Source organism: Taeniopygia guttata, chromosome 1 (assembly GCF_048771995.1).
Source record: "Taeniopygia guttata chromosome 1, bTaeGut7.mat, whole genome shotgun sequence".
NCBI lineage: Eukaryota > Metazoa > Chordata > Aves > Passeriformes > Estrildidae > Taeniopygia > Taeniopygia guttata.
Window position 1 is genome coordinate 62,776,476 of NC_133024.1, and position 26,314 is coordinate 62,802,789.

Consider the following 26,314-nt stretch of genomic DNA (forward strand, 5'->3'; position numbering starts at 1 on the left):
TCCCAGAGCTTGTATGGGAGATGAGTGAAGCCCCCATAAACCAGAAGGAGATGATTAGTGACCTGCTATGGCAATTAGACATGCCCAAGTCTATGGGCCCTGATGATCCACCCCAGAATACTGAGGGAACTAATGAAAAGAACTTGCAAAACCACTCTCAATCACCCAGCAGTCCTGGTTAACTGTAAAAGTTCCAGCTGACTGAAAACTAGCAAATGTTATACCCATCTACAAAAAGGGTTGAAAAGACAATCTGGGGAACTACAGGCTTGTCAGCCTGACCTGGGCACCAGGCAAGGTTATGGAAGAGATATCCTGAATGCCATTGCATGGCCCATACTGGGCAACCAGGGGATCAAGCCCAGCCTACACGGATTTTAAAAAGCCACGTCCTGCTTGACCAGCCTGGTCTCCTGTATCTATACGTATATATGTATTATAGAGATATGTATATAATCCATATATCTGTATTATAAATACACATATGTCTAGTAAATGCATGCCCGTGTAGGTATATGAATGCTATATACATACTGGATTTACTAAGGACAAGCCTTTTGGAGAGTTGTAAAATAAAAGGACTTGGTTCTTCCCCCACTGAGAACATGTTTCGGACATTGATACACCTAGAAGTGAGTTCTGTTTGGGTTTCAGCTGACAAGAGCTGGCATTACAATTCTTCTGTGGATGAATCTCTGTGAGATTTCAGAAGTTCCAGCTTCGTGGAGTCCCTGAGTTCTGTACAGCCCTCAGGGTGCGATGGAGAGGGGAGGAAATGAGCTTCCACTTGGAAAATGAATTGGCCATTGTCCCCAACTCGAGGATTTTCAGCTTTCCTTTCTAAAAACCCCAGAAATCATTAGCCATATCCTTGGGAATGTGATCTAATAGGGTGACCTAGATGCAAGTGATTGCTGGAACTCAAGGGAAGAGGCAGCTCTGCTCCAGTCCTGTGGAAAATGACTGGGGGAGGAACAGGACGCTGCCTTGAGCCCCCTTCTCAGATACACCCAGTTTAACCAAACCGCTAGAAGTCACCTTTGGGTTCTGCAAAGGCACCGTAGAAGCCTCAGGACAGTGGCCCAGGGCGGTTACGAATCCCAGAGGTTTTACGGAGAGGAGAAGCACGCTCTGCTCTCTGCCCCCGCTTTTCACACACACTCCCTTCCTCGTCTGCGGCCGCATCAAACGCTGCGGAGGGGCCGGGGCCGGGGCAGGGCCGGGAGCTGTGAGCCCGCCCTGCCCCGGGCCGCCCCCGGCGCTGCTCCGGCCCCGCCGCCCACCGAGTGTCACTGTCGAGCAGCGCAGCGCAGCGCCCCGGGCACCCATCGCGGGGCAGCGGTGCGCTCCGGGCCCGGCGCCGAAACTGGCACCTCCTGCCGAAAGCTGATCCCGGACTGAGGTTGGAAGCGGAAAGAAACAGAGTCTTTCTGTTGCACGTGTCCTTAAACAAACCCGTGTCTCCGAACGCGCCCGCCGCTTAGTGCGAGAGAGCACCGCGGCAAGACCTGCTCTTGGTACGTTCCTCTCATCCTCCTTTACCGGAATCTGGGGAAGATAGACAGGTGTCCCACTCATAAGTAAGATGACACTATTAAATTATTTGTATTGGGTCTACATGCGCAGAAAGCAGGCTGCCAGTAGATGAGCATTTCTTACTGGGAAATCACTCGTTCATCATCCAAATGTTCCTTATTTTAAAAAGTCCAATTAAGGATCGAAAACAGCCATGTTTTTCATGAGTTTGTGCAAGGCTAAGACAATTTCCAGGTAAAGGAGGATGGGTCTGGGACCTGTAATCTCAGAGTTCAGTCACTCTGGCCGTGTTTGCAAGGGCAGAACAGGCAGTCCTCCCTTCAGCCAAGGGGCTGGTGCAGAATAAAACTCCTTGGCCTCTCCCACAGCCACCAGGCTTGTCAACAACAGGACACAAAAGAGAAAATCAATAGCTGTAGCCACTGTTTTAGAGCCTTGCAAAATGTAGAGTACCTGGTGGCTTTTATATAATAGATGATAAATAATAACTTCATAAAGATGAAACAACATGCAAAGGGTTTATGGCAAATAATAAAGATTGTTTTCCTCTTTTGTTTTGCATCAACATATTATTTTTATGTGCACCCAGAGATTAAAAGACCAATGTTAGCAACAACAGCATTGTGTAAGACAACTATCTTTCAGAAATATGGCAAGTTTTGTTATAAATTGTTCGTAAGAGAATTCACAAAATTTACCACTATTAGAACTACCAGAAAAATAAGCGTTGATGATAGGATAGTATTAAAATAGAAGTGGAGAGAGGATCTTTTGGTTAGAGCTAAGTTTATAGGCCAAATTTCAGGTCTGGGTGGGACAGGTCAAAACCCCAGGTGTCTAGTTCTACCCACAGAAGAAAATATGCAATTTATTTGACTTGGAAGGACACCATACAGATGGACAGGATCTGGTCACTTGAATTTGTTTTCTTACCTTCCTCTGAGAAATTTTCAGGTGTTTGAGTTGAGGTTCTCTTTTCCTGTCTGTTTAGTTGATTTTTTTTTTCCCTAGCTGCTGCAAGATTGGACATAATTTCAGGCAAATATACTAATTATCAGGGTATTTCTCTAGCAGTACTTGTCTGTTTGGTTTTCAGTGACTATATTTGAATAATTGGATTGACTTTCTGTTGCTCCCAGTGCATAGCCTCAAGTCTATTTTTGTACATATACTGTCATTTTTTATTTAAAATCGAGTACAGACACGACCTGAAGATCCAGTTTTGTGAGATGCTCGGAACCATGCTGGTGTGATCACTTTTCTGCAGACCACACAATCAAAAACATAAGGTGGCCTGAAAGATAAAACTCTTTTGGTTCGTTTTCTGGGCAAAGACTGAAGAATGAGATGGAGGTTTGGTAGCTGCTTCATTTTCTTTTGGGTTCAGGAACATGCATATTCCCCTATGAGATTTGATGTTGTCTTACAAGTCATAGTGTAGTGAAAGAGTCTGTGGTCGAGCCTGTGATGTGTATATTAGCCAGGATTGATTTAGGTGCAGTGACAGGATTTTCTGTCTTTATTCTGCTGTGCTGATTAGCTCCATCAAGTCTGTTGTGCCCCAGCTGTAACAGCAACTTAGTCAATGGATTGAGGAGAAGTAAAATGGTAAAATCTATAAGCATTTTCATCTCCCTGCTAGGGTAGTTTTCTGACAATGTATTCATGGGTGTTTGATTCAGTCTGACTTCAGTGGTTGCAGCAGAGGGTAATCCATGGCTCAGGCTCCCTTGACCAACTAGGAAGATTTCTCATAATTGGATTTTTTTAAAATTCAAAACACAAGGACCAATTTTAAAACCAGTTGCTATTTCAGTCTAGATGAGACCCTGGGGACCATGTGTTTTGTTATTGATATATTCTGAGGAAGTATCTGCTTTTGTGGTAGCAAGACAGATTGTGAATCCTAAAGCACTATGTAATAGCTCCCCTTTTCTTTTGAACAGCTTAGACTGGGATAGAAATATTTCAGTTAACTTTCAAGTAAAAGAATTCCATGCACAATCATCCTAAAAGGTGAATCAAATGTTGATACAGTTGAAGCATGATGAGTTTTAAACATTAGGAGAAAATGGAAAATTTGGATGTTACCTTATAAACACAATGTGTTTAATTTGTTCCTAATCAAAACAAAACTCCCTGAACAGAAAATGAATTGTGAAATAAAGCTTATTTCCCAGCAAGTGACTAAGCCATGAAGCAAGCTTGTGGGGGCATTCAGAGACAGTTGGCAAAATAAGATGCTTCAGGAGAGATGCAGAATTCAATGTACAGTTTCCATGAGAGAAAGCAGAATGGCAGCAGCTCAGGGAGTGAATGTACAGGCCATATAAGGCAAATAAATCAACTGCTGTAGAGATGCCATTAGCAAAGCAAACACTGACTTGGGGACCTTGGCATATACCATGGAAGAGATAAATTGCATGAATAAATTCATGCTTGTTTGCTTCTCCCTAGGCTTCCAATGCCAATTTTAACTGAGAAACAGTTTCCATGTGTGAAACAGAAGTTTTTCCACAGTCATTTTAATGCCAGGCAATTTCTACCCATGTCACATGCCTAATTTAGACATATTTATCACAGTTTCATTATAACCCAGGCCTTTGGCTAAGAAAAGAATGACAGATCTCAGGCTTTAAGCAATTAAACAACCATTTAATAACAGTACTCAATTCTTCCTTTTCTTTACACTAAGAGCAGAGTTCCATTGACACAGTATTAGCTTAGTATCCCTGTCATTTCAGTCACTGGTAAAATGAATAGCAGGGGGTAGAACACCACACTGAGCCAAGTGAAGACGTGTGAGTGGTAAACAGGAAGTGTCTACACTCTCCAAAAAGTGCATAGATCCTTGCAGAAGTGGAGACCTGAGAGCTCATGCATGCTTGGGGATGGAGGCACAACACCAGGTGGAAAGGTGATTTGAGGCGAGGATACTGGAATGGTATGCTGTGGAGCAGGCTCCAGCTCTCAGCTTTGGGAAAGTCATACCAGCTCCCTTTCTGTCTGACACCCTGTGGGCACATCCGCTTTCATGTTTTGGTGTGGATCAAGGGTGTGCTTTTGAAGTGAATCTCCAGATCATCCTCACTTACCACATTTTATTTTACCCAGCAGAGGTGAGTACACAGTGTGGATTCAGACAGCAATATAGCAAAAGACGGGTGCCAGGAGTGTGTCAGATGCATTCTGAGTTCTCATGGGGCGCTCAGTTCACAGACCCAGCCAGGACTAAAACTGAAGAAAATACTATTGAAAAGTGTGAACATCACTTGGGCCCTCAACACCATGAGATCCAACACCAGATTGATCCACATTACTTGCTAGTATAGATGTATACTAGGTGGATGTAGCCTAGGGGTAGTCAGCTGTTGGTATGGCTGCTTTGGGGTTATGTCTTCACTGTCTTCCTTGTGGAGTATTTTATTGCATATATTCTAGCATTCAGCCCACATTTAACCCACTTCTTTGATTTTTTGAGGCACGTTTCCTTAAATATACTTGAAATGTTAGCGTGGAAAACTTTATCATGCTAGATACTTTCCAATCCATTTCTTATCCCTTGAGAAAGTATGCATTTTCAGTAATATTCTGATTTTAAGACTTTGCATTACAGAGAAAAAAATTGAAGTCTAATTTTAAAAATACAATAAAGCGACTTTGTAATTCAATTCTGAAAATAACTGCTATTACTATTAAATGGTGTAAATGCAGACTGAGTGCAATAAACCTCACTTCCATTTAGCATTACTAATATTAATGAATGGTGTTTAAATTACACACCAGGACTGTAAAAGAAACATTAGCAAAGAGATTTTGCATGTCTAGTGCTGACATAATTTAAACCTGTCATAAAATTGTCTTTTATCTGAGAAATATATTCACGTTTCTGGGCATAGAGGAAAAACCAGAATGGGAAATTTCTTTTTCTCCCGGAGGTTCTCTGTGCAGAAGTCAACCTCTCCTCAAAACTTTCCCAGTTAAGACACTCTGGGAAAAGGCTGAAGCTCCTGTTTCTCCGCTTGACCTAACCCGTCCAGGAGGAGCAGCTTGGTACTGTGATCACATTTACTCTCTCTGTAGACCAACTCGGGAACTGTTGCGATCAAAATGCTGGATCAGCAGCTCGCAAGCAGAGACAGACACAGTTCTTATCACACGCACACCATCAGGAGATTAGCCCATATTTTCCCATGTAAGGACTGCAACCTTCCTCCTTTCCTTAAAATACTCATTTTTTCGCTGTCTTTCCCCCCTCTCCTCTCCTGCTCTTTCCTCCTCTCCGTCCCCTGCTTCACCGCCCCTTGCACCCCGCACTGAGCCGCCGAACCCGGCGACGCCGCAGCGCTCCCCGCCACCCCCGCACCAACCCGGCCCCGGGACCCACCGCTCCGGCCCCGGGACCCGAGACCCCCCCGTCGCAGTCCAGGGCGGGCTCGGGAAACCGGGACCCACCCCCACAGCGACCCCGCGGGTCGGGACCGCCGCCCCGCCCCGTGAAGGCTCGGGGACGCGCCCCCGTTCTCCCGTTCGCCGCTCCCCCGCCGCCGCCCGGCCCCTCGCCCCCGGCCCCGTCCGCGGCCCCGCAACTGCGCCGACAGCGGCGGGTCCCGCCCGGGGAGGCGGTGGCGGGGAAGGGGGAGGAGAGGCGGCGGAGTGCGCTGCCTCCCGAGGAATCGAACGGGGGGAGAGAGGAACGCGCGGAGGAAAGGACGGGCCAGGCTGGGGAGGGTCCCGGTCCCAGTCCCGCCCGCCTCGGAGCACCCGCGTCGCCTCCGCGCCGGGACCGCGGGTAGAGCCGCTTGGGGCGGCCGCCACCCGCCGGCCCCGCGCCCATGTGCTCCCGGCAGCCGCGGCGGGCAGCCTCCACGCCCGGCGTGTCCGTAAGTAGCCCTTCGCTCCCGGCACCGCGCCTGCCCCCATCCTGGCACTCCTAGACCCTTCGCCGCTCTTGCTCCTTCAAGACACCGGCTCTCTCGCGCTCCATGCGCGGCTGAATCTCCTGCCCCTTACAGACTCCCTGCACCCCCTTCCCTTGTCGAACCCCTGCCCTCCCTCGCTCCCGGTACGTTGCATCCCCTTCATGACTCCGGATTCTCCAGCCTTCAGAACGTCCTTTCCCTCTCCGACCCTTCCCTACCCTGCACGGCCACATCCCATGCATTCCCGGACCCTCTTTCCCTCCTGCATTCCCTTTCCCCGCTCTGACACCCAGCCTAGCCGCATCCCTTGCCCGTTGCACTGGACCCTCTAGACTCCCTTGCCTGCTCGGATTCCCAGCCCTCTCATCCTCTTGTCTTCTCGAATCCTTCCTCTCCCGGGCCCCCGTCTTTCCCGTAAGCCACTCCGGACCGCTCTCCCTTCCCGGCCCCGCAGTTTCCCGGCTCTCCGTCCTCTTGGGTACTGGGATTCCCCACACTCTCGGCACTTCTGCCTTTCCAGCCCGTCCCCGGCCGCATTCTCCTTTCCCTCCCATTCCTCTCCTCTTGGACCCTCTGTCCCCGAAACACCTTCTCCTCCCGTGTCTCCTGCCCCTCTAGGATCTCCTGCCCTTCCCAGGTCCCCTGCACCCCTGCCCGCCCCGCCCGGCACCCTCACACCCTGCTGGCTCCGCGGGCGCGGCGCCCGCTCTCCCGCAGTTTTTCCCTGGCATCAACCCGGCGAGTTTTGGTTCCTGGCCGCCGCCTTCCCTCGGGGGAAGCCGTATCTCTCCGCCGCCCCCTCCTACCCCTGGAGGGCGGGGAGCGGGGTTTCGGGGCCGGAGGGGTGAGCCCGCCTCCCGGTACAGCGCCCAGGCTGTGAGCTGGCAGGCTCCAGCGAGCCTAACTGCTACCCCGCTGGAGCCGCAAGATTTGTAGTGTCCTACCCTGGGACACTCCATGTTGTCCGCTATTTCCAGCCGTACCTCCTCCTGCGATTCAGGGAATGATCTCCCCTAAGTGATGTGACCCATTTTGGCTTAGACTTTTGGTGCCACGCCAAGACACAGACACATCCTTCTCTAGATGATGCTTCTAAAGAAGTGGTGTCCCCCGCCATGCCTCTCTGGCAAGTTTTTATCCCCGGGGGTTTGGCAGTTTGCAGGTTGAAAGACGTTTCTGTGGGTATGCTACGGGTAGATAGGTGTACTCTTCTTCAGTAGCAGTATAGGCCTTTTTAATATTACAGAAGATACTTCCCTTTCTTAGTGTTTTAAAAGTAAGCAAAACTTTTGTGTGGTGCACATGGCTAATTTCACTTACAGACTTTCTCTACATTCCCTCCTTGTGCTGAAGTAGTATTCATTTTATTGCCTTTTCATGAATTGGATTCACTGATTGCTGTCTAATCATGCTTAGAAGAAAAAGCCCCTGTAAATAGCTATCAGAATTAATTTGGCAGCAACTGTGAGAAATGATCATAAATTTACAAATGCAGTTAGAATAATGATCCAACATGAATTTAACGAGAAATACACCCCCAGCCTCTGGGAACAGCATGTAGGTTTCTGTGACAGTCAAATGCACTTGGGCACACTGATACTGAGCTGAGAGGCTGGGAGTTGTCTGGGAAGGATACAAAGGGGTTATGGCTCCTTCCTGGGTTTGAGCTGGGAAGAAGCAAAGAAGAGCTGGGCTGAATGCAAGGAGGACTATTAAGAGAGACCTGTGTGTTTTAATTGTGTGCTCCTTGAGGTTGTGTAGGGGCAAATCCAAAAGATGTGGCAATGCTTTCACTTACCAGAAGCCCACCTGGAGTGGCACTTTGGGACATCAAGTGATAAAAGGCTCCTTTTGCACAGGGATGCCAAACAACTTGGAGTGCTGGAAACAATGTCATCTTATATCACTTCTTTTGAGGGTGTGTTAATAAGTTTTACCTGTGTCACAAGAGTCTGATCTTGAAATGCCTTAGCTGCTGTGGGTTTTTCTGCACTGAAGCTGCAGGATCATCTATAAAGTGAAGTACATTCTCCAGGCATTGCAGAAGGAAGGTCTAGCTAACTAAGGATAAGCAAGATCTTATCTGTTTTGTCTATCAGTACTGAAAAGGTTGCAACTTGCAGTGGAGAAAAGTGAGGCGAGTACACAGGGGACCCACAAAGGTGAGTGCAGAGCATTCCTGGATGTGCACAGCAGCCTGTTCCAGCTGTGCTGCTGGTCACCACCATCGCACTGACCACAGAAGCTAGTGTCACTAAGAGTGATTGTAGGGACAGAAAAGTGACATGTCTTCTTTAGAAGTCTTCTAGAAAGGAAAAACACTCTGGCAGACAAATATTTTTTTTCTAATGTCAGTGTTACTGACCTTGTGTTTTTCTCCTTTTTTGTGTTTTGTTATTTAATTAGGGACCTTTGACTTCATGATGGGAGGAAATATTCCCCTGGCTCTTAGGATCCAAGTTTCTTCCAGTGTGAGGATTTGTCAAGGCTGAGAGATTCCAGACTATCCATAAAGCTTCTCTAAAATACACAGTCACTTTTGTGTCTTCCCATCCTGAGGGGTCTTGGAGCAGATACAAAGATGGCCTCCAGCCTCACCTGTGCCGGCGTCGTCTGGGCGTTCCTCTCCTTCCTCTGCGCTGCCACCTCCTGTGTTGGCTTCTTCATGCCCTACTGGCTCTTGGGGTCTCAGCTGGAGAAGTCTGTTTCCTTCGGCACTTTCCGGAGGTGTTCCTACCCGGTGCGGGATGAGAGCCGCCAGATGACCGTGATGGTGGAGCAGTGTGGCCGTTATGCCTCCTTCCAGGCCATCCCGAGCGCCGAGTGGAGGATCTGCACGGTGGTGACGGGCCTGGGCTGCGGGCTGCTTCTCTTGGTGGCCCTGACAGCGCTCATGGGCTGCTGTGTGTCTGAGCTCATCTCCAGGACTGTGGGCAGGGTGGCAGGAGGAATCCAGTTCCTGGGGGGTAAGTGCTCTTGCAGTGAGGGGATGGGGATGTCCAGGCTGTCTGTTTGCTCATGTGGAGACTCTTCTGGTGCTTTGGGAAGAGGAGGGAGTGAGTCAAACTTTCTCCTAGCAAGGGAGACCACTTGGCTCCCTCAGCGACTGAGCTGCTTGTGTGGCTGCCTGAATGTGGCCCAAAAACACAGTGACCTGTGCTCTCTTGTGCTCTGGTCATTATGGGACCTTTGAGAGCTTGCATGGCAAGGTGACTTCTGTGGACCAGCATCTTCTCAGCAGTTTTGTGGGTTGTAGTTTCCATCACAGCATAGCTGAGTTGGAGGTACCTGGAGAAACATGTGGGCTACAGATCCACATGAAGCATTGTGGTTTGGCAGAGGAGAGGCTGTGTTGTATGGGAACAACCTCTCTTTCTCCTTCTTACCTCTATTACTGGCAGAGCTCCCTCCAACTCTGCTCTCTGCAGCTGCATGGATCTGGCAACAAGCTTTTGGCCCAGGTTTGAAGTGTGGATTGTTTATCCCTGGTGGAGGTGGCCCACCATCTCCTGGGAGGAGCCCTGCTGGGCTGGCTGACCCATGCCGCCTGCTGATGGTGCCACAGGTTTGTTGGCTCCATGGGCTAGACTGTGTGGGAGAATTACCTCCGCTCTTTTCTCTAACTTGTAATTGTGTGGTGTCTTTGTAACTGTAAGAGTATTTGAAGGGTATGAGACAATAAATAGGATCCACAAGCATGCTTTTTACAGGGCACTTTTCCCAGTAAATCATCACCCTCTTGTCATCAGTGACACGCAGATCAGTGGCACTCACTTTAGCTCCACTGCACACATGCACTTGTCCCCATAAGGTAACATGTTTCTCTGAGCTTTGGGTGCTGAGGCAGTGCAGGTGCTAGCTTTTTGGGTGCCCTGCAGCACCTGGTCCCAGCCAGGCTCCCTGGCTCATGCCCCAAAAGACACTCTGGTGGAACCCTCATTTCTTTCCCCTCCAAACAGGCACTTACCCTGCACGGGCAGTCTGGTTACATGCTGTGACTGCAGCTTATAAGGAAGCACAAGACAAAAACTCCACTAACTGTCCAGCTTGGTGAGGACAGCTGAGTCTGGGAAAGGGCCATGTGCCAAGCCTTCAGCAAGATGATACCAGTGTAACTCCCTCCTGGCCACAGGGAATCCTGTCTCCAACTTTTTGAGTAGTTTCTGCACTTTAGAGCAAGCTGACCCTATCACTTCACCCTTCCCTCAGCTTTGTGACCCACAGGCATTTCTGTGTTTAATCTGTCTGACAATTTGAAAGTGCAGCAGCTGCTGGAGAGTTAACTCTGCTGGGAGCTGCGCTTTCTTGAAACCTGTTCCATTATACAGCTCCAGCCAGGCAGTTGGGGGTGGAGGAGGTTCTCAGTTCAGTGACAATCTGCAAGCCCGCTTTGTCTGACTATTTTCACTTAGAGCTGTCACAGGCTTTAACCACCCCCTCTTTCCAACTGCTGTCTCGGCTCATCTGGTTTTAATTTGCATTTGGCCCTTTTCTTGTGACCATGCTCCCTGTGTGTCTGTGGAGCAGGGCTGGCAGGGGAGCTTACATCTGTTTGCTTACAGCCACCACAGCAAATACGGCAGCTCCAGCAGTGGGCATGTGCCTAGGGGACGCAGGAGGAACCCTGCTCCCCATGACTTGTGTGGGCTGAAGTCATGCACCCTTCTCTGAGGCAGGATAGCATGCACCCTTCTCTGAGGCACGATGGTGGCTCCTGGAGAAGGAGGTGAGAGGTTCCTTCAGAGCACACCATGGCAACCCCTGAAGCTTGTCCGAGCTGACCAGGCGGCATTCCATCTCGTCTGGAAGGGCATGAACAGCTAGTGCTTGTTCTCAGTGGGTGACAGTTCAAAGAAACATGAACCTGTGATATGAAATGAAAATTGCCAACAACTTTGCTTACAGTTCAGAAATTAGTTACGCAGCATGTCTAATTTTCCCCTCTGCTGGCTTTTATGGTTGTCTCGCATTTCATTCAGCACTGCTGGAAGTGTGTAAGAAAAGACCAAAGTGAGGACTGTCATTTCTTAACCTGCTTAAAACCTAACTGTGGGGCACAAGGGAGAGGCCAAGTGGTGAAAGCCAGTAATTTGGATAAACTGAAGGGACATATTAGGGTAAAGAGGAGTTTCTTAGATCCCTCATCAGATCCTTGGCTGCTGTAAATCAGTGTAGGTTAATTGTTTAAATGACATTACTTCATTTACCCAGATGTCTAACTTAGGCCTATAATTATTATCTTGTTTTATGTCAAGATAGCTGTGAGCTGTACACCTTATTTACAAACAGGGAATGCCAGCTCTTTGTTCCCTGTAATGCAGTTGTAGGTGTAGCTCTATATCATGATGTGGGCTTTGAATGTGGCTTGGTGGCAGCATAGTCACTGTCATTTTAGTTGGTCTCCAGTTAGAGATCTAATAAAATAAAACCCTTATAAATGTTTGGTTTTTTTTTTTTTTTTTAATTGTGAAGAAGCACTCTCACCTAGCTTTATATATGGAAAAGCCTAGGAAAATAAGCAGCCACTGAGTGATGCTATTAACTCATCCTCTGTGTTAGCTAAATGGTTTCACTTTTTTTTTGTCTTCCCCCATGCCCTGCTGGGGCTTTTGCTCCAGTGGCACATGATGAGTGTTGGAATAAACCATATTTCTCTTGAAGTTAGAAACCAACATGAAGACAAGTTCAGTGTAGCTAGTTTATGGCTTTAGTTGTGCTCCTTCTGTTTAGGATCCAAGTAAGTTTCTCAACATGATTTAAAAACATGAACTTGAGGAGGAAGTAAACCAGCGAAAAATGGATTTTTATTGGAGGCCCAAGAGCAGAGGAGATGCACCAGCCACTGAAGCTGTGGTGAGCCAAAGCTAAAACTTAGTCCAACACTAGAAGCATTTTTACTGCTATGAGGATGTGGCAGAGAGGTTTTCTTACCAGAGCTTGTAAGCAAACAGCCTGATCCTTTTCTTCTAGCACTCTGAAGGAGGAATAGCTCCCAAGTAGGTCAGTGGAATAACACCTGTAAAAAAGTAGTGTGGCTTGTGCTAGCTAAATGGTGCCAAGGTTTTATAGCTGGGATTTCCCTAAGTTGCATGTGGCAGCTCAAGGGAGTGAATTATTCATGAGTGCTTTTACCATAAATCTGCTCTTCTGATAAAAATTGAATGGCAGAACCTGCAAGAAATTGCAGATCTAGGCAGAGTCAGAAGGGCTCTTTGGATATTGCTTGTTCCTATGTACTTAGTCTGTATTTGCTATTTCAGATGATCCTGGTTACAGAGGATACATGTATTTTAAGGTGACTCTGGGATAAAACATGTTGTGTTTCTGTTTCTACTAGAAAGATTGCATCATAGACTTTTCCTCCCATTTGTAATTGTGGGAGCCTCTTTCTTTCCCATACATGATCAGGTGGCAGCTCTGTAGCCATTACAGCAACTGCTTGCATGAAAAACAATGCTTTTAGCTTATTCTAAGGTAATTTGAGGGTGACAAGAAGTGTCCGACTCCCCAAGGCCAATCTTTTCTGCAGTGGATGTCAGTGGTCTGCAGTCCACAGCTCGCAAACTGCTGCTGTGGTTTCTCAGACCATGCTTCCCGGACATCTCTCTTGGACTGCTTCAAAGAAACGACAACTGAGGTGGAAGTTATGCTGTCTGTAACCTCTTGAGGGCACAGTCATGTAGAAGGACACAGTCTTCACTGATAACATTAAGTGCACTGTTTCCAGCTGGTTTCCTTTGTCTGTTTGGAAGACTGAGGCATATGTAATGTAGCTAGAACAGATTGAGAGGATGTAGCTTTGACCATAACTATTGAGGATATGACAGCAGGGAGTGAAGTTTAACAAATCTATCGCAAATTGAAGTCTGTAATTATTGATCTTCTTTTCGTTGTGCTATGGCAAGTCAATTCCACTTAAATGGAGAAACTAGAAATTTAAAGGTAGGTAGCTCAGATATGACATACTAATTTGGTGAATAGTTTTACTCTCTAAATGCAGAGCAATGATTTTAAGAACATAGCAATATTTTTAAGAACATAATGAACTTAAAGGTTAGCCAGTTTTATGAGAGGCAGTGGATCAAAAGGCACAAGTATTGCAAGGATGGTCAATTTAAAGAGCATTACGCTGGCAAGATGAAGCTTTTCATTAAAGTGGTCTACAGATGGGAATGAAATCTTCACTAGCTCAGGACTCCCTTTTGCTGGGTAGAACAGCTAAACCAAGCTCAGGGTATGGATCTGAGGGAAAAAACCATGGAATAATTTGCTGGCTGAGCCACCTCTCTGAACCTGACACTATGACCCTGATTCTGAGTGCCATGTGAGAAGTGAACCCTTTCCATGATTATGGGGTAGCCATGTGGCTGTCGGCAACTGGCATGTTTACTCTCATCTTTAGTATTCATTGATTTCACTCTAAAGAAGCACCAGTTTTGCTACTACCTTCATTAAATGAATGAAGTTTTCAGTGGCATCTACTCTTCCTCTCCTTATTTCTCTGTCTTGTTTGCCTTGTGTGTCATGAAGTGCTGAAACTCCTGAAACTATGGTCCTTGAAATTGTTGGTTAGAAAATCTGGAGAGCTCTTGGAGCAGGGGGTGGTGAAAGGTGCATTTTTTTTTTTATTTGAAGAAAAGGGGACACAGTTCCTAACAACTTCTGATTTTGTCTCAGAAAATAAAATGTGTCCTTATGAAATATGTTCTCAGGAGTACATGAAATTGCTGGAGAATCCTTCTCTGAGTGATGTGTGCCAATAGACTCCATCATAGTTTCCATCACCCATAAGGTGCTCAGGGCAAGTGTTTGCTGAGTGCAGAGGGCAGGTCCCTCAAGATAAGGAAAATGTAGAGTGTGGGGTGATATTTTGGTTCTGTGTTGTCTGTGATGAAATCTTAGAGAAAGCCTTTGTGATTTTGGTCTAAAGATTCTAAGGAGACAGGTTCAAACAAAATCTGCAAGTTAATGGCACATTAATGGCCAAATCTGACTTTGCAGGTGTGATGATACTGAAGTGTAAGGGATAGAGGAGGAAAGAATACTAGGTCATGGCCTTGGGGGGTCACGTAGAGAAGCTCTCCCTCAAAAGATTTGCTTGGGGAAACAGTTAAAACAGAAGAGGCTCTTGGGAGAGATGGAGTCACTGAAACAAAGTTGTATTTCAAGAAGCATGGCTGGCAGTTAAAGACAGCTCCAGGGTTCAAGTACAGTCTTGGTTCTGAGGCTGGCTAAGAAAGGGGTTCTGGGGAGACTAATTCCAGCTGACTACAGGAACTAGAAACTTCTGGGAAGGGTTTTTGTTCAGCTGGAGGAAAAGGCACTGGCCAGTAATCATTATAACCATTATTTCATCTGACAGCTCAAGTGAGGCTCTCTGCTTTCTGCCTGGAAGACTAAGATCAGAGTACTTTGCTGCCTATAGGGAGAAAATATAACTGAGAAAAGTCTTGTGGAGCAGGGACGATCTGAGATGGTCAAGGGAATTCTATGAATAAAACAGTGATCTCAGACTCTTGTGGATTTCCCAAGCAATTTCATCTTTTCCCCCATATGTACATATTCTTGCCATCTCTTCCTGTAATTTGTGCCCGAAATAAAACAGACATTAAAAAAAAAAAAAAAAAAAGGCCTTTTAGTTCTTTCATTCTCTTCAGTCTAAAAATACTTTTTGAAAGGCTAACTTCTGGGGAGCGGCAAGTCAGGGTCATTGGTTCTGTCAAACACCAAGTCCCCTTCTGCACCTGCAAGTTAGCTTTCAGGACTCTTTTGTCACACCTTCCTCTCATTGGATGCAAAACTTCAGTGACTTTGCTGTACTTCTGTAAGCACATGATGGGGCAGTCCTCATCCTAGACAAAAACAAGCTGCGGGGTGGGTACAAATCCAGCATATGTGTGCACATATAGACACTGCAGGAGAGGCAAATGAAAGGACAAGAAGCCTGACCAAGGTAACAGAAGAAGAGAAAACAATGAAAGTGACACTGTTAAAAGTTGCTAGTGAGTGATTGTGTGTCATGTCATAGGCTCATTGATTCAGCAATAATAAAGTCAGCAGAGAACACTGTGACTGCTTAGTCTGAGGTCTGCAGTAGTACGGGTCATGGGACTGCCTCCACATAATTTCAGTTTGAGCTAGACTGTATCTCGGAGAAAAAAATTCTGGTCTGAATTTAATTAAGTTTGAGAAAACCCTGATCTCCATAAGTTGTTCCAGTGGTGAATTACTCTGAGTGCTTTTCTTAGAGTTCATTAATGCAAATGCTAAAAATGTAGCACCGAGAATATATCATTGCGAAAATATGCTTTCTCAAGGAATATTTTGCCTTTTTTTTGCTTTTAAGATGCGACACTTAGGTTGCTTTTAATCCATTTAAGCTGTGCTTTGTTGTGGTTTCTATACCAGAACAACCTGTATAGAAGCTGCTTTGTAGCTGGTGTCTTTCACACTGGTTCTTTCTCCAATTTTCTCAAGCAATCCACTGAAGGATTAAATGCAGTGTATAGTTTTACAGCTTCATCCCTTTTCAACTAGTCTTTGACTTGCTAAACTGAATCCTCTGACTGCTTGTGCCTATGTTCAACCTTTGCTTCTCAGCACTAAAAGGTACCTTCACATACTGTGGCACAGCATAGAGTCAATTTCTTGGATTTAGATTTGGAGTCCAGAATAAGTAAGGCAGGGAAGTACAACTGGTTGTTAAGATGTTCAGGACAAGGGAATTTAGACAGTGAAATTATCTTAAAGATTCTGTAGCATATGTTTTATTGAAGATAAGCCAGCTCTCTCTCTGCTGTGTTCAGATAGGAATTAAAATATAAGACAAATTCAGGATTGAAGCCTGAATGTAATATATGAACCAATGCAATATATGTCCTCTGTCAGTTTATAAAGGACATTACTTAGATTCCTACTCTCTTAATCAGATATGGACTTGCATTACTTGAATCTTTCCTGAATGCACAGGCCATCAGGTCTGACTGATAGGGAATCCAACTAGCAGGCACTTACCTGAAAGAGGTAAAGAAAGGTGCAGACTGAGATTCTGTGTATTTTCAAGAGATGATACTGTTTTGCATGGTTGCCTTCACCTTGGTCACAGAAGTTCCAGCTGCTGCCTTGCTAAAGGCTGCTGCCCCAACAGATCTAACAGCACAGGTTTTTTGAGATTTTCTCACTGAAAGTCCCACTGAAGGAAGCCTGGTTAGCAAAGTTTGCAATTTTAGCTAACATTGACCATTTTAACAAAATAGGGTAGTAAGGAAGGATCAGTAATAAACATTACTGGTCCTAAGGTGAAGAATCAGTAGCTCTGAGCAGGCCATCCCTGCCAGCAAAGTCACAAGCAGTACAGAGCAGGCAAGGGGTTGTAATGCTGCTAAAACAGAGGAGATGTAACTTGAAGAAGACAGATGTGGAGAGTAGGCTTCATACTTAGCTGTCTTAGTTTTTTTATTCTGTTCTCAACCACTTCAGATAACTCTTCTGGTGTTTCAAAATCTCCCTTAAAAAAGCATCAGGGCCCTTACAAGCTGTAAATTTTTTTTGTGTCCCTTGAAGTCAGTGACACTTAGTACAAATTACATCACTATTTTTATTCTAGAATTATTGGATGTGACATTAGTCTACAACAGGTGTGGTTCTCATGATGACTTTCTTCTTTAAGAGCTACCCCAGTGAATTAACTTGTTTATACTGAATTGTTTTGAATACATATTCATTTTTGGTTTTTAAAAAGTTATATTTAATCCTAATATAAATTTTTACTAAATACAGAAGAAGAAAAAGCCCCATGCAGAGTTTCAGCCTGGAGCAAATTCTGCAAGCAAGATTTTAGGTGCTTTGGAAGCACATTTAAAATGGAAATTCTGATGTATTAAAAACATGCTGCTAAAATACTGGGAAGAATCTCTTTACTTCTCATGTTGTCTTATTAATGTTGAATATGAAAGTGATGTTTTGAATATTGCTGCAGCTGTGTTGTGTTTAAGCAGAATTTTGCATTAAGAAAAGAATTTTTGATCTAAAGAAGTCCCAGAGTGCTGTTTTATTTATCTGTAGAATGAAGTTCAGTCTTCCTGCTTTTTTATCCCTTTTTTTATTAGAAAGAGACAATGATGCTCAGCACTTCTGTGACACTTTTCATTTCAAAAGGTTTTGCTTGCATTACCTAATGAAACTTCACAAAATGTGAGGCAGGGGACCAAATAATCTATTTTGCTGGTGCGGAGTCAGAGTAAATTCAGAGGTACCTCATTTCAGATCCTTTACATTGGTGTTGATTAGAGAACAATCTGGGTTGGAGTTAGCAATTTTGTTTGTTCATTGGAAGATCTGGCTTGTTTTGCTTCCTGAGATATTTCAATGGATATTTGAATATTGCTGGAACTGCCTTTGCGCATTAAAATGTTTCAATATTTTCCAGTGCAAGTGAAGTCATATGCCCTCCAGACAGGACAGAATTATTCCCAATGGTCTATTTTCCAGGATTTTGTCCAGTCTGGTGTTAAATGTTCCTGTAATTTGTATTTTTTCTCATTTCTCTTAGGAAACTGAGCTTACTATGCATTCCACATGGAATTTTTTTTACAGTATATAACCTGTATTTTCTTTTCCTTGCTCATATCCTTTAATTTCTTCAATACATATTTTTGCCTTCTAAGAACTTTAACTTTGGCTTCACAAAGTAAAATAAGGCAGTTTTCAAACTCCATCATTTCAAGTGAGGAGTAGAACTCAAGAGCAGCCAATGTATTGATTCAGTGCAGTAAGCAATTAGGAAGGGGTGTGGTGTAATTAATAAACACTGGATGTATTTGTACAACCAAAACTCCAGCCACAGCTGCTTAGCTTGTGGTGACCGTGGCTCTGTGGAGCACCCTTGTTGACTTCAGTGATGTTAAGCTTTTTATGCTGCACAAGTGCAGGGTCCTAAGTGACATTCAGATCATGTGAAGAGGGCTGTAAGTCACAGAGAACCAGGAATGGATCCTCTCCCTCTTTTTGGAATGACTCTGCCACCAAAAGGCATCACAGGTCAGAGAGGCAATATTGCATTTGACAGATCCCTTCTAGAAGTTGTCCTGTATCTTCTCAGGCATGAAAAATTGGGTATGGTCACTGCACCCAGACAATGCTGGTGATAAGGCTGGTTCACTAGGCTTGATTAGATCTCCTGTTTTTGTTTGTTCCACTGTCAGTCCCTTGATGTCACAGGTACATCTGGGAACAGGGGCAGACTTTTTTTCCCCTCCAGACTGGCTTTTCCTTAGAGCCTGACCTGTTGAAATCAACAGCAATATTCTGCAATGGAACCCAGGGGAAGAGAGGATCTGGAGCTCAGTGCCGTTGCTACTTGTTGTGACTAGAGGGATTTGGAGGAGGTTGCTGCTGTGTGGCAGTGCAGAGACCTTCTTGGGATACCAGATTCTACCTAATTCCCCGGGTATGGAATATTAATTGCATCAGGACTAACAGCTTAGCACAAAACTTTCTTGAGAGGGTTGCTTTACCATGAGCTGAGTCCACATTTTCTTGCATGAGCCTGATAAGTCCCAGTCTTTCATGAGGACTGGCCACTTTGAATTGATTTGCAGGAACAATTCTTTACTAGGAGAACGGACTTTTATGTAAGCTTGGCAGTAGCTTGTAGGAATATGAAGAAAAATTATAATGAATAAAAACCTAAATAAAAACTTATTAGAAATCATTGTTATTTTAACTTATAGCAGAATACAAAGAACTTCATAGAGGATTAAGCAGAAAATATAGAATTCTGATAAATATAGTGTAGTTTCTACAGTAATGTAAAGATTTGACCCTTTCTTTTGCAAGCTGACAGTTCAGTTGTCTTGCATTTTTCTCAATAATATAAATTTGTATTGTTAATTTGAGAAGAACAGTTTTATAATAAATGCAAAGTGATAAAGTATTGAGATAAAGCCATGATTGGTCAGACTGGAATAACAGAAGTTGCTTCTGAAATGCAGCACCCTATGAAACCTGCTAACATAGCAATGTATAAGAAATGGCCTTACAACTTCTGAAGAGCACACTGCCAGGCTTCTTCACAACTTCAGGTTTTTGTCCAAGTCTGCAGCCAAATAAAGGCCTGTTTATGAATACTTTTTTTTTGTTTGTTTTTAATTGAGAACAAACTTGATATTCAGAGCATCACAAGTCGTTCAGGTGAGGCACAATACAGCTGAATGCCAATCACTGGGAATGGTACTAGGATGTACTAAAAAGTGCTTTGTGTTGGGCAATTTATAAAAACTGGGGTAGGGTGATGATGAGGAACCTTTGTGAGTGTATTTGTGAGAGAAAATTATTTGTTTCAAAATTTGCTCTAACTCAGCCCAGGTGCTGCTACATGAGTATGAGCTTTGAATGCCATTTGGAGATTAGTACAATCTGTCTGGCAAATTTGTACAAATGCTCCCAGGTGTACCATGTTGCTTCTGTTATGGTTGTTGTTATAATGTATGAAACTCTTGAAATCCATTGTGGCAGGGGAAAAGGCAGAGGTAGCTGCTGCTCCAAAGAAGTCCTCACTGAAAAAAAGTCAAATGGTGAAATTGAGGTAGATTTGGGTTGATTTGATTTTTAATATGATAAAACATTTCTTGTTTGCTTTGTAGAGGAGTAAGTAAAGGGAGACCTCTAAATGTTGGCTTAGTAACAAATGATAAATGTATTACTTTCAGGGGATAAAGCTCAGATGACCTTTATTCCCTTAAAAGCACTTTTACTTCAACTGCATCCTCAGAAAGGTATGAGCAGAGGAGGGATCAGTCAGAGACAGGGTAGGGTAGGGAAGCAGGGTAAGTGGGAATGGAGAGGGCTGTGACAGGAGAGGAGTTTCACCTCCTCGTAAAATTCCATTTGCCATACCTGCAGGCAAATGGATTCTTTGGTACTGCTGACTAGCAAAGTATTTCAGATGTGGCATGAGCTATGCACAAAAAAAATTTGGAAACTTAAGGCTCCTGTACTATAGTGTGCTTTAGATTTCAAGGAATTCTGTTAGTTTTCAAGTTATTTTTCTGGCACAGCAGTGAAAACATGATGAATGGCACTAAATACTGGCATAAAATTCTTTACAGCCAAGACAAGCCCTGAAACTATTACAGGCACTTTCTGCGAAATCAAGAGGTTGTGATAAAAGTCAGGGCATTTTTATGAGAAATCCTTTTATAAGAAACACAGTGGCTGGCTTTGGAGAGCTTTGTTCAGTACTGGAAATCTCTCTTGCTAGAAAGTTTCTCTCCAGAAAATATTCCAGCTTCACCAGCAGACCATTAAAAGGAGAATATGGCCATTTGGGCCAGGCAAATTCAAGCAGGTTGCAATGTTAAAATTCATCAGTGAGGTAAAGGTGCAGACTCTGTGTTGTCCAGAGCTAAGACTACTTATAACCCCCTGAACAACTGAAGTAATGAGTGTACTGAAGCTGTTTTGACAAAGATGAGCTGCACAGCTCTTTTATCCCATGTCCTTAACCAGAGTTTGAGGGATTACTCCCACAACGCAAGCAGTTCTGTTTGGGAGAGCAGGCTTTTCTTAGCACAATTTCAAAATAATACTGTTGTAATAATTTAGGAGTAAAATGATTCCTTAACAGGCTGCAGTGGAGTGATGTTTTGGCAACTGTTGAACAGAGTCCTCCTATGCTGGCATCATCTTATATTTCCTATTCTCCTCTGTTGACTTCAATTCATTGCCCAGGCTGTGGAAGGGGACACTGCAACTGAAGATAGTTTATGCTGAGCCTTTAACAGCTCTGATTATCTTGTTCCTCTTCTCCATAACAATTTGCAATAAAAACTGTCAGGAAAGAACCGTGCAAGGGCTGGGACAAGCCATACACTGGAGATGGCAAATTCCATTTCATGCCACTAAGCCAGAGATCCGGTGCTAAGAACACAGGAAGCTGGGAAGATAAATACTGTAACTTTTCATCTCATGCATAAGAATTGCAGTCTGTTTTGATCTAGTGATAGAAAAAAGTCATTCTGCTTATCTCATCTAACATAGTGGCTAGTCTGATTACAAGCTTCTCTGCTTGGCACTTTTTTAAATTCAATTTGGCTGCTTGTGCCCTTGGCACACAGTGGGTTTCATTAAATTTCACAGCAGTTAGTTTTCATTCCCTCTGTGACACCTTTTTATCAACATTTGACTCCAGTGTAATTTCAAGCAATTGTGCTCTTTTTTTTTCCTGAAGTGCTTGTACCATAATAATTTGGCAGAGCAGGTGGGGGAAGACAATTCAGACAGTGTTGCAAATCTCTGTACAAAAGTAATATATGAGAAGCCAGGTCAGCTTGCAAGTGTTTTTCACATATGACAGCAAAAATGAGCTCCTTCCCTTTCTGTATCATTGAAGACTGTCAAAAGTGCAATTAAAGATCTTGCTGTAAGAGGCAAATTTTATTTCCTTCAAGCTAATGACAGCTTCATTTTAAAAGCAGACCTAGTGGACTGTTGCTGGATTGATGGCCCAAGGTTGTTATACAAGCCTGCAACCCAGACTGCTTTAGCAAGTCTGTGTGAGTTTCCTTATCAAAAACAGATGAGGACATTGGTGTGTGTGTATATGAGAACAGGAATACAAATGCAGCTGTTTTCCTTCTAGTGTTGGATACTCAGGGTGAGGCTAGACGAACACCCCAGCATGGCCCTGGCCCTGGCCTCTCTTGTCCCCAGAGCAACATTTCTCCTAACAGATACTGGGCAAATTTGTACAGCTATAAGTAGTTTTGCCAAAGTATAAGTGGTTTTCAGGTGCACTCTAAAAGGTCTTTATTTGCAGAGTGTAATGCTAGCTCTTTTTCATTCTGCCAAACTGAACTTCCAAAAATAATGTGTTACAGTTTCTCAGTAAAATTTTAAAAAGTATCTAATTAAAAATTAATTCTAAGTGAAGATTAAAAGTTCTTAAAAGTGAGCTGTGCATTCTGAGGTGACTCAGAGACCAACAGATCTGTGCCTCACTGCCAAGGCAAAGGCAGCCAAGCTTGGGAAACCATAAATTATTTTCAGAATGAGACTTCCAATTGAGGAAAGTATCCTTATGCCCTTTAGAAGGTGTTGGTTCTTGTCCTTTCAGTTTCACTAATGGAATGTCTTGCTTTCCTCCACCCTAAGGTCTCCACAGTGCTCTTCCAGGCAAAGAGTTTCCAAATGTACACAGTCTTGAGCATCCTGAAACAAGTCAGGTTTTTCTTAAACACCTTAGGAAAGCTGGAGATTATGGACAGTTCCCCACCTTCTTTGCAGGAGACACCTTTGTGTTCTGAGGTTTCTGGTGGGAGAATATCTGCTGGGAATTTTCCTCAAGGCACTCTCTTCTTGGAGGTTCCCCATGTGATGGGACTGGTCAATCCCATGCATACACTGGCACAACATTTTTTGGTGGATAGGCTAACTGTAGTTTACATCTTAGTTCCCTGTAGTTTGCATCTTGAGTTCCCTGAGAAGGAGGAGGCTTAGCTGTGCCAAGAAAGCAAGGGGGTCTTTGTGGCAGTGACTGCAAGCATCCACTGTGTTTCTGAAGAGCAGTGGCTGCTGCAAGATCTGTGTGCTCCAGCTGCCACTTCCGAATGGTGAGCTGGGTACCAAGCCACTGCCAATTGTCACAGCACCACTGAGACCTGGATCTGGCTGGAAAAGATGGCCTCACCTTTTCTTCTGGGAGTGGTCTTTCCAAAGCACAGTTTTCAGTGCATGAACCTCTGGCTACTGACTGAAAGCTCATTGAGTTGAATATAAGAATAAAGATTATTCTCTGTCTTAGCTTGAGGGCTTGAATCTTGGTGTTTCCAGCATGAAATGCTCCAGTATAAGTAGCAGACCTAACACAGTGTAGCAGACTGTTCAGCAATAAAATTGCTCTGGTGGAAGTTTCTTCGTCTTCCACAAAATTAATGGGCATTTTATATCCTGAAGTCATGAGATTCCTATACATTTTATACCTAATATAATGGTAGAGGTATGAACCAAAGAAATCACATTATGATTATGACCTAATTATGCAGAGATCCAAGACAGAGGATTTTTGATTCACTTAAGAGGAGACTCAGTGGTCTTCGTGGGTCTCTTCCAACTCAGGTAATGGTTGTTATTCTGTGATTCTCTGATTCTTTTTTTTTTTTTTGGACATCAGTATTTAGAGATAAATTTTTTACCAGTGTGGTCAGTGGCAGCTTGGTAAGAGTAAATAATCAAAATATTATTTGAGAATGGAAATTAATGTATATCTTAGAAGAGTTATATCTTCTTATTTTTTTATCTTAGAGAACTTTAATAGAAGGCCACATCTTTCTGTTTCAAGATTCTATATTTCATTATCAGTGCTGATGATCACTTGACCCTGTGGGCCTAGAGAGAAACAAGAGTACCAATGCCATGTGGATCCTGACAGATGTCTCTGAGTACTTACAGGCCTTGATCTATACGCAATCTGTGGATATTTCAAAACTGATTAACATTTCAGAACCTGAGTTAAAGTTTTACTTGGCATTTTGGTACTGTCAAGGCAAAATTAATCAGAGCTCAAAAGATAATGCACTCTTACTGACATGCTAGTGACAGTGAAAATATAAACCGCTGGGAAATATCCTGCTGAAAGACAGACTCTAAACTGGATTTTGGAAGAGGATCTGCAAAACTGGCTTACTGCCATGGACAGACTCTGAGGTGGTGTCTAATAGTGTAGCTGGCATTTAGTGACTAAGGCACCCGCTTAAATGACTCAGGGCTCTGCCAAGTTATATGTCCCGTAATAAGTCATTGCAAATCTTACTTGTGAAACATTAACATATTAAATATGCAAACTAATCTCTTGAAACAGTTCAGATAAGCAGCATTTTTAAATGTACCCAGTCAAGTGTTTTTCAGCCAATGAAGCTCAGCAAGCAAATGCTTTCATCTTAGTGGCTCTCATGAGAATGGTCAAAATTTATACCTGATTATGATTTTAGGCTGTGTGACTGTCTGTCTTTGTAGTAAAAATAAGAGAGCAGAATGAATTTTTTTCCTATTAGTTTTGTTTGCCTTTGTTTTAAATAGGTCAGCAATAATCTTTACAAATTTCAGAAGATGTTAATTCAGCCTCAGTGAAAGCTGTTAGAATCTAGTTTGAAAACATCAGATCAAATAGGATGCCTTTTCAGAAATCATGCTTTTTATTTGTTCCGTCAAACAGAACCCTAAATGAGGCATTAGCAGTAGTTTTGCTTTAATAGCACCAAGTACCTGTAGGAAGATATGACAGACTCTGTGTCTGTAGATGGGTGTCTCTGTTTCCCAACAGAAGGATGGTGTAGCTCGTCTGTCTGTTGTGAAGCTGGCCATCATTTTTACGTGGAGATGAAGCCTCAGCTAATTGTTTCATTAGTTTTGAAACTACAAATCTTTTGCCATACTTATTTTCTGGAAAAAACACCCAGTGAACAGGACAAAAGTAAATAATAAAGAGAATCTACACAGAATCAGCTGCCACTGCAAACACTAAAGCCAAAGCTAGAGAAGACCCAGGAGGGGATGAAGTTTGGGGTGAAAAGGGATTGGAGTTAATTAGCTTCTTACCCTGTAACTTTTTATATTTTTTTTGCTTGCTTGTTGTGAAAATTGTCTTAATTTACACTTTGGCAAGAGTATAACAGCCTCCACTACTTTCACTTACCTCTGAATTCAGTACATGGTGACCTGTCTGCTGGTCCATTGGCACAGTGACCTGGATTTGATCTAACAGCTGGAAACCATTCATGTCTCTTGCATGAAATCTCTTTGATTCCTCTTCGCATTTTCCCCCTCTCCTCCTAGGGCACTCTTTGAAATACTTTATGCCATATCCAGCAAGCATTCCTTAGTCCTCATGGTAGTGGTTGTTCCCATTTAAATACAGACTACTTAGATTCTCTTTAAAATATCAGAGATTTTTGTTAACCTCCGAAGACACAAGGACACAAGAACAATGGAGAGTCTTCTGTCATTCAAACATGGTGAGAGGCGCTGGTTCCAGACTGGCAATGTAAGTCTACTTTGAAAATAGACTGTGATTGCTGTAAACAAAAGGGACTGTTAGTGTGGTTTTCAGAGATCTTGAACAGTGGATAAATGAGAATGGGAAGCAACTGTTGCCACAGGACCATGGTTTCAGCAGTTTTAAATGTGAGTTCACAAGTTGCAATCAGATTTTTTATTGCAGCCTATCTTCAAGTGCTCACAGGTAAAACTGAGAAGACAGGTGCATCTCTAATGAAGGTAAGCAGTCTGTGAGGTGGATAAGATGGGCAAAATAGGATGGAAAAATAGGAAAGATTTGAGGGAGAATAAGACTGCATAATTATTTTTTCCCCCATTATTTGAGTACACAGTTTGATGTCATCTCTGGCAAAGCTGATTGACAGAATTCTATATTGTAAGCTATAGAATAATCTTCCCGGAATATCTTTATCTTCACAGTGCCTCAACGCAGATGAAAGGAATATTTTTCCCTTTTACAGTTAGGAGGCTAGAAATTTATTGAAGGTTATATTTGCAGAAGTGTTGAATGGAGGCCTTCCAAGTTTTAGGTTCAAGTTTAGGTTCAAGTGTAGCCAATGACCCAGCTGCTTCCTTACAGTAGTCATGTGCTGCTTCCTTACAGTAGTTCATGACTAAATAATTATCTGCCTGGCATTTTTGAGGCAGATAGGAATTTATATGGTGTGCAGCTCAAGCTGATGGTGACTGTGCAGCGTTGGTCACAAGCTAACACAGACTGTTTCTCAAGGCAATTTACCCTGTTGAGCTCCTTGCTGCCATAATTAGATGACTTTGTGTAGTCCAGCTGTGCAGAAGGCATG

The 26,314-nt window shown here is 43.8% G+C and overlaps 1 protein-coding gene across 1 annotated transcript in view; it reads left to right on the forward strand.

Annotated features, from left to right (window-relative positions):
• Positions 1–6,279: 6,279 nt before the first annotated feature.
• The window catches only part of LHFPL6 (LHFPL tetraspan subfamily member 6), a 136,034-nt gene continuing 115,999 nt past the window's right edge, over positions 6,280–26,314 (forward strand). Inside the window, exons 1-2 of the mRNA XM_030273569.4 lie at positions 6,280–6,419; positions 8,865–9,424. Of these exons, the coding sequence (XP_030129429.1) occupies positions 9,040–9,424 (385 nt within the window). The 5' untranslated portion in view covers positions 6,280–6,419; positions 8,865–9,039. The remainder of the gene's footprint in view (positions 6,420–8,864; positions 9,425–26,314) is intronic.